This window comes from Perognathus longimembris, chromosome 21 (assembly GCF_023159225.1).
Source record: "Perognathus longimembris pacificus isolate PPM17 chromosome 21, ASM2315922v1, whole genome shotgun sequence".
Classification (NCBI taxonomy): domain Eukaryota; kingdom Metazoa; phylum Chordata; class Mammalia; order Rodentia; family Heteromyidae; genus Perognathus; species Perognathus longimembris.
The window spans coordinates 45,296,699-45,311,888 of NC_063181.1; the positions used below are offsets into that span (position 1 = coordinate 45,296,699).

General features: G+C 40.2%; 1 protein-coding gene across 8 annotated transcripts in view; it reads right to left on the reverse strand.

Moving 5' to 3' along the window:
* Nucleotides 1-15,190, reverse strand: part of Mtus1 (microtubule associated scaffold protein 1) — a 157,649-nt gene that overhangs the window by 67,720 nt on the left and 74,739 nt on the right. For 5 of the 8 annotated variants that reach the window (XM_048330560.1, XM_048330559.1, XM_048330563.1 and 2 more), the window contains one exon: nt 4,008-4,169. The exons of 1 other annotated variant lie outside the window; for it this stretch is intronic. In XM_048330560.1, the coding sequence (XP_048186517.1) occupies nt 4,008-4,169 (162 nt within the window). Of the gene's footprint in view, nt 1-1,258; nt 2,796-4,007; nt 4,170-15,190 lie in introns of those variants that run through there. 2 more of the 8 variants (XM_048330566.1, XM_048330568.1) reach the window with 2 other exon arrangements.

A 15,190-nucleotide genomic window follows, 5' to 3' on the forward strand; every position in this document is an offset into this window, starting at 1 on the left:
TTTCCAAGACAGGGCAAACACATTTGGCTTGCATCCCTTTCACTGCCCCATCCCATCTGCCTCTCAGAAATAAACATGTTTCCATGGCCAATGTGGAGGAGGAAGGAAGTCTCTAGTCTTCCTATTCCTGCTAATGTGGCAGAATTACAATCCCCCAATCTCTTTCCGAATTGCACAATGATCTGTAAACCTTGACCACCCAGAATATGTCACATGTCTTCATCCATTTATTGACCCAAAAAACAGACAATAAGATAGCTAGGTTTGAAAAAGGCTATAATGCTTAATCTCCATACATGAGTGTATTTGGTGCTGAAACCACAGAAAATAGCTGATGCTAATATCCAAAGAGAATCATTACTATTAACTTTGAATTTTTCTATTCTGAAAAGCATGCACACACGCACGCGCACACTGAGAGAGAGAGAGAGAGAGAGAGAGAGAGAGAGAGAGAGAGAGAGTGAGAGTGAGAGAGAGAGAGAAAAACTGCTAAAATTTCCCAAGTGAGAAAAAATCTTTTGTCTTCCACAGCTTCCTTCTGGTCATTTTGTGACCCTGGGATGTTATTTCCATGAAACATATGCTAATTTCACAAGCACACTAGGCTATTTCAGAAGTTCTTAAACAATGCCACGGACCAGCATCACCTCACAAAGAACCAGGCAGACAAAGCCCCTTTAAACGCATTTAAATGCTTAAGCCAGTAAGGATCAAAACACTTGTCAGAAAAAGAATTAAGCTATTTCCTAATGTGATTATTCGTTTAGCCAGCACAAAATTTCATGTCAGCGTGATGTTTTCATATTTTAAAGCTATTCTTTAAAAACATACATGCAGGCATTATACACTTACAGAAACAATGTATCACATATAATTGTGAAGAAAATAATCAAAGCTGTGAGGTTTCCATTTTAATCCTAAGAAAGTACTTTCTGTATTTGTACAACTGTAAGCTAGATACACAAAAGCTGCTTTTTAACTGGAAATTAAACCATCAACTCAGCAAGAATAGAATAATTTCACTTACAAGAACATTGACAATACTGAATTCTCATTATAGCCCCCTAACACAAATATAATACAATTGTTTCCAAACAGATTCATTCGCATCCTAAACAGGCATAAACATGAAAAAAAAAATACTACAGTTACCATACATTACAAGTTCTAAAACTAACCATCAAGATGTCCCAGATCAATTTATTAAGAAATTTAAGCATGCTTACAAAGAAAACCAAACCAGAAATCATCGACCTACTTCTTTTCCCAGTAAACGTGGCTAACAAAGGAATTATACACAGGCTGTAGGATCCCACGACTAGCAAGGTCAATAAAGTAGCATCATACTGCCTCTCTGAACCAGCCGGTGGGGTAAGTGTAGAATTGATAAAGATTTTTGAAGAGATATCAATTTCTGTACAACTGCGAAATCCTCCTGGTACAGTCATTTAAAAGGATCAAAGCAAACTCAAGCAGGAAAATCTGCAGCCATGTTCACGCCCATATTCCTCGTGCTTGCTCTAGTGAATTAGGATGGGAGGGGGGGAGCTCCAAGTCGCTCACTACACAAAACAGATTAAACCCGCTAGCAAATCAAACTAAGAAAAAAGACTCACTAGTCTGAATACTTAATCTGCAAGCAGGGACACAGAGTTTACTAGACAGACTCTGTGTATGCATGGCAAGTCTCTTTGTTAACAGACAAAAAAGGAATGGACAAAAGCATTTTACAATGTTCTGAAGAGTGTCAGACACTGACATACAAACAGTGGCCAAGTCAACATGGCTGGTGAGGCAAACACGCTGCATCCAGCACAGTAGAATGTGGACTGTTTCAAGTGTCACAAAGTTCATTGCCATGGATGTGAGAGCATGTTGATAACTGTCTGTTTTGGCAGTATGCTTTAAAAATTCACACTTAAGAAATGGAGTAAGGAGGCTAGGCAAGTAATGACCTTAAAATAATCCATGCATGACTTACCTTTTCAGATTCACAGAGATATTATCTGTTTTATGCACACTCTGCTGGGGTATGCCATCACTTCAAAATTTCAAGAACAGGCAGATTATAATCCTGTTTAGTTGTAAGTAACCTATTCTGGGATTCCTAAAGTACCTGTACATGCTACCTACTTGCCTGTAAGTCCAGCTACTGGGGTTGTAAATGATCTGCCAGAAATGTGCTCATCAACTACCATTACCTGGATGCTTTATTGTTTATATGCCATTCTCACACACTTGCTGTGTGATTTTGGACTTAGTAACAATAGTCTCTGAGCCGCAATAACTTCATATCCATGTAACCCAACTAACAGAAATTATTTTAACAATATATACATGGTAATCCTGTGTTTTTCAATAACCTTTATTTTCCCTTGTCCCCAATTTCTCAACAAAAGAAATTAATCTCTCCTTGAAACAGAGATTGACTCTCCAGTCATCCCCATATAACTCTATCTTATTTTACTTGGTATTCTACTCACCCATGTAAGTATCTTTCAGCTATGTTTAATTATTTTTATTATCTTTAAGTAGTTGTACAAAGGAATTATCATTCAAACAAAGAGGTTTATGAATACAGTGCATCCTAATCAATGTCACCCCTCTCAACATTCACATCTACCCCTTCCAACCCACCCATTCCATCACTTTTCTTAATTTTTTAGGATATGTATTACATGTTTTGTCATTTAACGAAATAGTTAACAAAGTACAATGGACCTTGATCTGTGTCATCCCTTCTCCATTTTCACCCCCCTTTGGCCTACCCCTTCTCTTACGTTTCTTAATTTTTTAGTATATACAATAAATTCCTGACTGTATTCTCCCCTCTCTGTTTCATTCATCTACTCCTCTCCTCTTGGCCCTAGGCCACCCTTGCAAGTACCCATTTCCTGGTAGTTATTTTGTTGGGCTTTGATCTGTCTTTCTAGAGAATTACACTATTTGAGCTCTCCATCAGAGTCTATTACACTTCAGTTAAGTCATTTGTAATCACTTGCTTACCACCGGCATGTTTACTTATAGATTTATAGACATATTTGTATCTACCACAAATGAGGGAACCATGCAACTGTTGTTACCTGTTGTTAAGGTCTGGCTTACTTCATTTAATACAATTTATCCAACAGAGCACAAACAAGGCTACAGTAAAACCACCAGGACAACCATGTTCACTGCAGCAGTATTCACCATAGCAAAGATATGGAATCAGCCCAGCTGCCCCTCAAAGAACAAAGAGATCAAGAAAATATAGTATATATGCACAGTGGAATTCTACTCATCCACCAGCTATGGACTATCACCATTTTGGTTATGTCTTTATCCCTTGCTGCACCTATCATGCACAGCAGTCACTCTAAAATTGTTTGAATTAACTCATGGCTTGTTTTCTGAGAACATTTATAAAGGAAATGAAAATTCAGCCCAAACACATTCTGAATGAAAGGGAAGGATAGCTTCATTCATTCACCCACTTTTTACACACAAGACAGAATTTACTATAACATAAAGCTTAAAAACATTCCCCTGAGCTTACATTGTTCACAATAAGGCCAAGATTTAATATTACATTGAGTGCAAGGTAAAAGATCGTATAGCTCACAACTCAGAGATAGTCTTTTCACAAAGTAAAACTGCAGGAATCTTTTTCTGGATTTCTAGTTGGGTTCTGAGAGCACCCTAATTACTTTTCTTTTGTTAAACCTGAAAAGCATTGCCAATTCACATAATGCTCTTCAGGGTACTTCATGCAAAAAATAAAATAAAAAACAGGTTCTGTCAATATATAATTATTTCAGTGTTTCACAGCACATACATCAAAAAGAGATTTTGTAAACACATTTGTTCCCTTGACAAACTTTTTGAGCAAATTTCCCAACAAGCTGTGTGCAAATTTTTTTCCTAAATCAGAAACAAAAAATTTCACTAATTATCTGCAGAACATTATTTTTTCTTCTAAACTACAGTTTCAACAGCTCCCAGAGTCTGACATGAGACTGACTTACAATGATTGCTGTAGGTGCTCAGATCACTGCGGGTGCTGGCAACAGAAGGGGTGCTTCCTGACCTCCGTAGTGAAGAACTTTTCAAAGATGCTTTGGACTTAGGAAGTGGTCTAGGCAAATTCACCCAGGATGGCTGTGCAGTTATCAAAGAAGTGGGCTTTCCTTGGGGTTAAAAGAAAGAAAAGAAAAACAGATTTCTACGTCTATCCATTTTGCAAGCTGATGCTTTAAGGTTGTAAACTCGATATTCTGCACTAATAGAGTTGTCAGAATGAAAATTACTTAGAACACTGAAGATGATGAAATATGAAAATTTACACACTTATTGATTCTGAATTTATAGAGCCAAAAGAAAACACAAGATGAAGCAATTAGGCTAAGAGAAGTGTGGCTCTAACCTTGCAACCTGAGGTAATTAACTCAGACATCACTCAAGTAGAACACAAAGCAGAAACAAATTTCTCTCTGAGAACTACTTATATTGCTCATACATAAGTGCGTGACATCCTCCCCCTCCCCCTCCCCCTCCCCCACCATGCATACACTAAGCTACCATGTGAAAAGAAATCAGTGGTCATTTAAAAGGGATGGAAACAAAGAAAAATTCAATATGAGAAAAACTCACTTGCAAAAATTCACACTTGTCAACACCAGGTGGCACTACAATATTGGTATTCTTTTTTCCTACTCAATTCACCCCTCAAAATTTCTAACACTCACTCAGCAAGTTTCCATCTACCCACAAAAAGTACGTATTTCTTCTCCTAGGATGTGGTTTGAAAGATCTAGTAGGCTCATGCCTACTACCTCACATGTGCACCTCCATAGTCCAATTCTTAGCCCTCCTCCCTACTTGAATCAATCTCAAAGACTCACTGCCGGCTTACCTTCCTTCTAAAACCCCACACCATTCATGTTTTTGAGTGTTTTCCTACTTACAGAGATACCCTCCTTGCTTATTAATGCTAATTATAGCTCTAATTTTCCTTCATCAGAAATGTGTTTTCTTCCCTCTCCCCCTACCCCCTCCATCTCTATATAATGTGGCACTAAGTCTTTGGAAGTTGCTAATATCACATAATGGAAGAATATTAAGAGGTGGGGGTTGGGGGAGGGTGCGAAGACCTTTGATAAAAGTGATACGGTCACATTTTACTAAGTAATTCTGCCAGAATGTTATGCTCAGTTCCTTGTCCTAGTGTTTTCAATAATAAAAATCTAATGTAAATAGAGAAAGAGGAGTTCAGGCTCCATAAATGCAGCCTCTGAAGCCATCCACATCAAGGTGCCCTATCTCCAGCCAACATAGTTTTCTGACATCAGCATGTACCTATCACTTCTTTCCAGACTTCTTCCTCTCTCAATACAGATCCTTACTCCTTACATCTTGCTTGACAGCTAGCCCACTGTAGTAGCTCCCTTCTAACTCTATCACACTGACCACCCAAGAAGGTCCTCATTCAAGCTAAAATTAGGGATTTCACATTATCTACAAAAGGATACATCTTCTTACTATCTAGTTTTAAAGGAAATCTTAGCATTGATTCCTACCAACTTCTACCCCTTTATGTTATGCCTCCAGCCACACACACATATACTCACTTGCCTTTCTCCAGGGCATTCTTCCCTTACACCCTCTTGCAGACTGAAATAGCCTTCCTTCCATCCATACCTCTGTTCCCAACCCAGTGACTGGGGCTGGGGATATGGCCTAGTGGCAAGAGTGCTTGTCCCAACCCAGTGACTAGAGTGTTAGTAGATGAGTCTCTGCTTAATCCTCCCTACTCATATGAGCTCCAACCTACATCTATTGAATCACAACCTACATTTTCACCAGATACCCAAGATGATTAAAGCTATGAACTACATTTCAGAAGCACCAGTGAGGATCACAGGACCACAGGACCACAATGGGCCCCACCTGCCACATCCTTGCTTCCTCAGCCTATTGACTAGTCATGAAGGCCCCAGGAAGAATGCCGGATTTCTCTTAGTGTCAAGAATAAATGACACTAAAGAGTGTAATAAAGTGAGGTATGCAAAAAAATAAAAAAAGAGCAAATGGCAATCTTGGTATGTTCTGTCGTGTGCACTGAAGCATTAAACTTAATCCCTTTTTACACACTAATTCGACATTTCTCACTATTAATTAGATGTAGAGAAATCTTCACATCCTTCATAATAGCAGCTATTCAGATGACACTTAATATTCCAAGACCCATTTGACCCACTATTTACACTCACCACCAGTTTTACTAGCTTTTAGTGGAAGAGAAAAAACACATTTTTTTGTTCGTCCTGAGACTTGAACTCGGCCTGTGCACTGTCGCTAGGCTCCTTTTGCTCATAGCTAGTGCTCTACCACTTAAGCCATAGCACCACTTCCAGCTTTGTCTGTGATTAATTGGAGATAAGAGTCTCACGGACTTTCCTGCCAGGACTGGCTTCAAACTTTGATCCTCAACTGTCAGCCTCCTGAATAGCTAGGATTACAGGCATGAGCCACCAGTGCTCAGCTGAAAAACACATTTTTTGGTTTTAGAATATAAATTTACCCATTAGCAGAAACACCCTGAGCCACCATGAGAAAATAGGATCCTGGTGAAGAGAGTAAGCCATCCAGTTTTCCAAACAACCACAACAATGTAGTCAGGGCAAAGGTTCTAAAAATGCCTCACCTCTTCAGAAAGGCCTGCATCATGCAGCTGTTCAGAAAGCATCATAGGTTTGCAGACCTATCTCCACAGGCCTCACAATTATTAGAGAATTTGTACCACAGCTGATTCCAACACATAGCCTGGTCCAGAAGTACATTCACCAACCTCAACACAGCATTGTCTGATGACCACTGGTCCTCACTAGTCTTCCAGATCCATTGTTATTCTTCATAAATTCTGAAGGTAGTAAATACCTATTGAAACCCCAGAGTAACTGTGTTGTTTTTATGTTTTGTTTTTGTTTTGGTTGGTTGTGGGACTTAGGGCTTGGGCACAGTCCTTAAGCTCTTTTTACTCAAGGCTAGAGTTTTACCACTTTGAGCCACAGCTCCAGTTCCAGTTTTCTGCTAGTGAATTGGAGATAAGACTGTCAGTGACTTTTCCCACCCAGGATGGCTTTGAACCACAATACTCAGATCTCAGCCTCTTAAGTAGATAGGATTACAGGTATGAGCCACCAGCACCCAGCCCAAAAAAGAATTTAAAGACAGACTCTTGCTTTATTGTCCAGCTCGGTCTCTGGCTCCTGGGCTCAAGAGATCTTCCTATCTCAGCCTCCTAAATGCTGAGGCTACACAGCTGTACACCACCATGCCAAACTCCCACCTAGCTATTTGATGTTGAGAATAATCTTTGCTGTATATTACAACTATTATCCCAGTTTACCGGAGAGAAACCAAACTACTTAAATGGATCACTTGGGCCACTTAACTGGTGACAATGGGTCCTGGCATTCCTTCTACTGTGCCACAGAAAAGCAGCACATCAGTGAAAGACTTGTAGGTGGGTAAGATGAAATCTAGGCTTTCCCTCTTGCCAGGAGAAAGCTCTTAGGAGAAGAATGGTTCACATGCTGAGCACATAGAAAAGACACTTAATTGTTTCAACAGCAGTCCTAATGTTAAACTGAATAGTAAGGTTGAGCTGGGCTCCAGTGGCTCATGCCTGTAATCCTAGCTACTCAGGAGGCTGAAATCTGAGGATTTGAGTTCTAAGTCCACCCAGCTGGAAAAGTCTATGAGACTCTTAATTGCAGTTAACCAGCAAAAAGTCAGAAGTAGAAGCATAGCTCAAGTGGTAAGCTTTGAACAAAAAAGCCAAGAAAAAAGCACAAGGACCTGAGCTCACGCCCAGTAGCAGCCTAAACGTGCATGCATGCACACACACGTGCTCACATACACACACACACATTTTAAGTTGATCTAAAAGCTATATAGTGGAGTTCTGTATATAGATAAACAGAACACACATGCTCTCAGCAAAATAGAAAAAGTGAAACAAAAAACACATGGTACTACTGGGCATAATGAAAGTCTGCAGTAATCTGAACATAATTCTTAAAGTGAAATGAGCGTAGGACTTCCCTAGCTTAGAGCTTTGAAAAAGTGACTACGTCACATCCAGCCATGTAACTCATGCCATGTGTAGATGGTAAAGATGTTATGATCTACTCATAGAGGCCTTAGTCATTTATTTTAAGCTCATACATTTAGCATACACTCACACATAGACAACAGATTTGTTTTGATTCTAATAAGTATAACCATCTGCTGCCTGGGGAAAATCTGGAAGAACTAACCTTGGCACCCGGCCTTGTGCAGTAGCTGTGCAAAGGTAGGTGGTGCTTGTGCTTCATTAATGGGCCAGTGCAAGAGAATCCCCTTGGGAAACCTAAGGATGCTAACTGTGCATCTGCACCACCACTACCACCACCACCACCACCACCACAGCAACAACAACAAAGCATAGCAAAGAATGCCTTGGAAAACTAAAAATCCAATGGAAAGACAGATCGTATAAAGCCAGGGACAATGTTAGTATTATCCTATTTTATACAACCAAACCATAAAATGATGCTTTTCAGAGGCCGTGGAGAGAAAAATGAAGCTGTTCAGTGCAGATAAAGTTTCTGTTATGTCAAGTTTCTAGTGATATGCAGAACAATTTAATGCCTCCATTTAACAATATCATATGATACAGTTAAGACTTGTTAAGATCAGTGTTGGAGCAAGAAAAAGGGAGAGAAAGAAAAGGAGAGAAGGGAGTAAAAAGAGAGCAAGGAAGATAGCAAATGAGGAGGAAAGCCAGATGCTGGTGGTTTACACCTGTAATCCTAGCTACTCAGGATACTGAGCTCTAAGGATCACAGGTGAAAGATAGCCCAGGCAGGAAAAGTCCATGAGACTTTTACCTCCAATTAGCCACCAAAAGACCAGAAGCGGAGATAATACTCAAGTGATAAAATATCAGCCTTGAGTTCAAGCCCCACTACTGGCACCAAGAATAAAAAGAGAGACAAAGAGGAGGAGTGGGAGAACAAAGAGGGAGGGAGGGGGAGAAAATGAGAGAGAGAAGAAAAATGAAAGAAACAGAGGAGAGAGAGAAAGGAGGCAGTGATGGCCATAAAAAGTGAAAAGTAGCCAGATACCGACTGCTCATGCCTGTAATCTTTAGCTAATCAGGAGGCTAAGATCTGAGGATCATAGCTCAAAGAATGCCTGAGCAGGGCTGGGAATATGGCCTAGTGGCAAGAGTGCTTGCCTCCTACACATGAAGCTCTCGGTTCGATTCCCCAGCACCACATATATGGAAAATGGCCAGAAGGGGCGCTGTGGCTCAAGTGGCAGAGTGCTAGCCTTGAGCAAAAGGAAGCCAGGGACAGTGCTCAGGCCCTGAGTCCAAAGCCCAGGACTGGCCAAAAAAAAAAAAAAAAAATGCCTGAGCAGAAAATGTATGTGATACTCTTATCTCTAATTAACTACCCAAAAGGGCCAGTAGTGAAGCTGTGGCTCAGGTGGTATCCTTGAGCACAAAAGCACAAGGACAATGCTCAGGTCCTGAGTTCAAGCCCCAAGACCAGTACACACACACATAAGGAAAAATGAATGAATACAGTCAAATTACACAGCAGAAGTCACTCAGAATTTTCACTGAATCCCCAAATGGGATTTCAATTAACTAGCTGAGGATAGATAGCCAAAAATAAAGTTAACAGAAATAAAATTCCATTTTTACCTGACTCCTCTAAAAGAAAAAAAAAAAACATTAAAAAAAAGTTTATCCTGAATTGCATATTGAAAATTCAAGGAGCCTTTAGGACCAGGAGTCTTATAGGATTCTCAGGGTACAGCAGAGTGAAATTAATTGGAAAGGAGAAGAGAAAGGGCAAAGAAAATTTCCTTCATATTTCATTAATACTTATTACATGGCATGACATTTTCTTTGGAGAATGAGCCTGCTTTTATCATTAAAATTAATAAATACTAAAGTTAATGAGGCCAAAAAAAATAAGACAAAACAGACAAAAACCAAGAAACTATAAAGTGGACTCATATATTTCAATAATCACTTTCCTCAGATTTGTCAGCTGCAACTCTTCTTAACCACATTTTCAAAAAAGAGAGAGTACATGCCTTAAGTGATACTTTTATATTGCTATTATGGCTATTATGAAGGCAGTAACTTTTACTATAGGGCAATCTTCAAGATAACACACCGAAAATGATTCCCAGGGCTGGAAATGAAGGTTAAAGAATGGACTCCTGAATGGGACTCCTTTGTCCCAACATTCCTATGAAAGGGTTTGTTTTGCAGGAGAAAGCTTCCAACACCTTCCCAGGTACCCAGGGCTTGGCCTCCTCCATTCATTAAGGAATGGCCTGTAAAAAAAGAAGGCCACTCCCAAATGGCTTGGGAAACACCTTCAAAGAAATCAGAGCAATCCCTAGGGCTGCTAATCATCTCCTAGCCAAAGCAATTCCTCATCTCTGAAATACTAATGAGAAAATGGTGTTCAGCTTCAACACATTTCTCAGAAGCCTCAGCATTGCCCCCCCCCCCAAAAAAAAATGACCTGCTGCTCTTTACATCTGATAAAATTCTGAGGAAGAAATTCAAATAAACACATAAAAACATGAGTCCCCCAAAGCATTCACTTGCTTTCCCAGCAAGGTAACTAACTGCATGTATCACCACAAAACTCAACTGTGTCCTACTAGCAACTCGCCTGACCTCGACAGTGTTGGCAGGAGAAACAGAACTCCTAGTAAAAATGTGGATAGTGGGCAGGTGGGGAAGGAAGCACCACAGCCTTCTTAGCATTTGTGTGAGAACTTGATCACATGGCAGTCTAGAGCAGAACTGGTCAAGTAAAGAGCCTGTGGTAGATGCTGTTGGTAGAAGGCTGCACACCTGCCAGGGCTCATGGGTGGGAATTCTAACCAGATGAGGGAAACCAGACCGCCGAGGTCAGTTTGTTAACACAGACCATTAATAAGGCATACAAGTGGAAGAGCCATTCACTATGAGAGTGAGGAAAATAAAATGCTAAATAATTAAAATAAAGACAAGAACATGTTTATAGCTATAATTATATCTTGGGCTCTTTAAAGACAACTATATAAAGTGACCTTCATAGTAATTAACTGTAAGAATTATCAAATTAAATCTACTCAATGCAATAAAAATAGTATTAGTTAAGGTAGAAACAAATTGCACATACACAAAGCAGAGGCCTCGGGTTCACTTGCAATTACTTCTAAGGGCAAATGCTCTAACAATAGTGTACCTGGGGCTGGGAATATGGCCTAGTGGTAAGAGTGCTTGCCTCACATACATGAAGCCCTGGGTTCGATTCCCAGCACCACATATACAGGAAAAGCCAGAAGTGACGCTGTGGCTCAAGTGGTAGTGTGCTAGCCTTGAGCAAAAAGAAGCCGAGGACAGTGCTCAGGCCCTGAGTCCCAAGCCCCAGGACTGCAAAAAAACCCAAAAAACAAAAATAAAATAATTTATCTGACTGTAAGTAATTAGTCATAATAGAAGATTGTTGTATAAGTAACATTCAAATAAGCCTAATATACTGTTTATAGTATACATAATATATAATATTGAAACTTTCCTTATAAAGAAAACAGAAGGGCTGGGGATATGGCCTAGTGGCAAGAGAGCTTGCCTCGTATACATGAGGCCCTGGGTTCGATTCCCCAGCACCACATATACAGAAAACGGCCAGAAGTGGCGCTGTGGCTCAAGTGGCAGAGTGCTAGCCTTGAGCAAAAAGAAGCCAGGGACAGTGCTCAGGCCCTGAGTCCAAGGCCCAGGACTGGCCAAAAAAAAAAAAAAAAAGAAAGAAAAAAAAAGAAAACAGAAAATGGAACTTTTTTACAATTAAAAAGTATTTCACAAAGACACAAATACACAGAGTTCCTATGAGTAAGTTTATCAAAACAGTAAGGTGAAGAAGCTAGGCACCAACTAATCTTCAACCTACAGGAGGCTAAAATATGAGAATCAAGGTTCAAAACCAGCCTATGCAGACAATACAAGAGAATCTTACATTCAATTAACCAGCAAAAAGCTTATAGTGGAAGTGTGGTTAAAATGGTAGAGTACCAGACATAAATAAAAAAAACAAGGGAGTAAATGAAGCTCCAAGCTCAAGCCCCAGTACTAGCAAAAAGACAGATGTAAAGATTACTAAACAAAGGAATAAAAGATTTCAAAATACACTGATGTTAGTTTTTCACCTGATTTTTTTTGTGGGGGAGGGGAAAGGTTAGTCTTGAGGCTTGAACTTAGGGCTTGGGTTCTGTCTCTGAGCTTTTACTCACTACTAGTGCTCTACCATTTAAGCTACTACTCCACTTCCAGCTCTTTTCCATGCTGATTGAGGATAAGCGTTTCATGGATGGACTTTTCTGTCCAGGTTGGCTTGGAACAGCAGTCCTAAGATCTCAGCCTCCTGAGTGGCTAGAATTACAAGTGTGAGCTACTAGCACGCTGCACAATTGATTGTTTTAAAATGAAGAATTGGCCAAGACCTGGTGGCTATGCCTGCAATTCTAGCTGCTCAGGAGGCTAAGATCTGAGGATCGTGGTTCCAGGCCAGCCTGGGCAGAAAATCCACAAGACTCCATCTCAATATAGGAAAGCTGTATCTAATGATGCACGTCTGTCATCCTAGAAACTACAAACTACAAAACTCTATCTCAAACATAACCAGCAAAGAGAGAGGAATCTGGAGTCATGAATCAGAGGTAGAGCACCTAACCAGCAAGCACAAAGCTCTGAGTTCAAACTCCATTACTCTCCCCTACACACACGCACACACGCACACACACGCACACGCACACACACACACACACACACGAAAGATTGTAACAAAATCCCAAACAGTTCCATTTGAAAATGGGCCAAGGACTGGAACAGACATTTCCGTGAAGATACACAAATGGCCAACAGACACATGTAAAGACTCTCAGTACCACTAGTCATAAGAGAAATGCAAATTAAAACTATACATGATAACCACTGGATGACTAGTTTTAAAAGAATAATAAATAAGCAAATGTTGGCAAGGAAGAAATTGCAACCCTGTACACTGCTGGTAGGAATGTAAAACAGTGTTGTCACTATGGAAAATAGCATGGCAACACACACACACACACACACACACACACACACACACACACACACACACACTTGATCCAGTCACTCTATGTCAGGGAATACCCAGGAGTGAAAGCAGAGACTCAATGGATATATGTGCTAATAGCAACATTATTCACAGTAGTCCAAAAGTGAGAAGCACCCAAGCATTTATAAGCAGACAGATAATCAAGGTGCCCTCACACAATAGAATATTCTTTTTTTTTTTTTTTGGTCTGTTGTGGGGCTTGAACTCTGGACTTGGGCGCTATACCTGAGCTCTTTAGCTCAAGGCTAGTGCTCTACCACTTGAGCTACAGCGCCACTTAAAATACCCTTCTGCCATAGAAAGGAAAGAAATGAACTAGGCCTAGTTGCTCACTCCTGTAATCCCAGCTATAGACCTGGAAAACTGCAGTCTGAAGGCCCTCTGGGCAGAAAAATCTGGAAGGCTTTCTTTCCAATTACACAGCAAAAAGCCCAGTTGGAAGTGTGACTCAAGGGATAGAGTACCAGCTGTGAGCAAGAAAGCCAGGTTGGTGCACAAGACCCTGGGTTCAAGCCCCTGCACCCACACACCAGCACAGTAGTACCATGCAAATATTACCTCCTAGTTCTCACCATTCACCAAAATACATTATGTTGGATTAAAAAGTAAAAAACTTAATGAATGGCAGCTCCTTTATACAGCTGCTTTTAAACATCGATTTAAAAAACAGATTTAATATAAAAACAGAAAAAGCAGTTATTGAAGTCTGTTTTTCACCTAGATTTTTACAAGGATGGCTCCTTTTGTGTGTAGAAAGCTCTTGTTATGCATAGAAACAGGAAAAACTAGAGGCAACAACATAATCTAACAGCATGATTAAAAAATTAAAAATTGCTGGGCACCAGTAGCTTACATCTACAGTCCTAACTACTCAGGAGGCAGAGACCTGAGGATCACAGTTCAAAGCCAGTGTGGACAGGAAAGCCCATGAGTCTTTTATCTTCAAGTAACCACCAAAATGCTGAAAGAGGAGCTATGGCTCAAGTAGTAGAGAGCTACTTGGGCACAAAAGCTTAGGGATAGTACCTAGGCACACAGTTCAAGTTCCAGGCCCAGCAAAATCATCATCATCATTACCATATACAAAAATGAAAAGGCATATAATAAAACCAAGAACAAATATTTATATATCCCAAAATATAAAAGCAAAACAAAATAAGCAAAAAAAAATTTTAAATGTAACCTTATTGTGCCTAACACCCTTCACCACTACCCAACTGTCATTTCTAATCCCCATCTCCATTGCTGTGGCTCATATATAGACAGCTGTTAAGATACTTGTATCCCAACCTCTCTTGCTGTTAAATGTATCCACGTGGTCCGGCCTGTACCAATGAGACATATTACAAATAAGAGTGCCAGGGGGTAAGCTGCTGAGAAAGATTTTTTCTCCCTGATAAATGTAGAAAGGCATGTCAGGAAGAAAGCTTGAACTCAGGAACACGATCCTTGGCTTCTAATCTCTGAACTGGAGGAATGTGTTGGGGTGTGGAACTCTTGGCGACCATATTTTAACTGATTTTTGTCACTGAGAAAAGCCTACATGTTGAGGCAGCAGGAGTGGAAGGAGGGAAAGCAGGAAGATGACATTACTCAATCACCACAAATGGTAGGGCGGCCTACCTCTAGGCTTCCTACTGAGCATTGGTGGGGTTTTCTGTGGTTTGCTGAAAATTGTGCTCTTAATTTCCCTAACTGCTCCTAGAAGTAATTGATTGCCGTGGATCTTATTTTCTCCATGAAAAGCCACGAGGTTGCTGCTCTTGGCCTTCATTTCCTACATTCCCTGGCTGTTCTTTCTTGGTCTTTTGTGATTTCTCCTCACCTCTCCACTTCCTTAAGCTTAGAAGTACCTCAGGGTACCCATGACCTCCTTTTTATATAAGTACTATTTTAGTAGCTTCATCCACTTTGGTGGCTTTATGTATCAGCTATATATTACTTTACATATCAGATGCTTTACATATACTTTATATATTACTTTACCT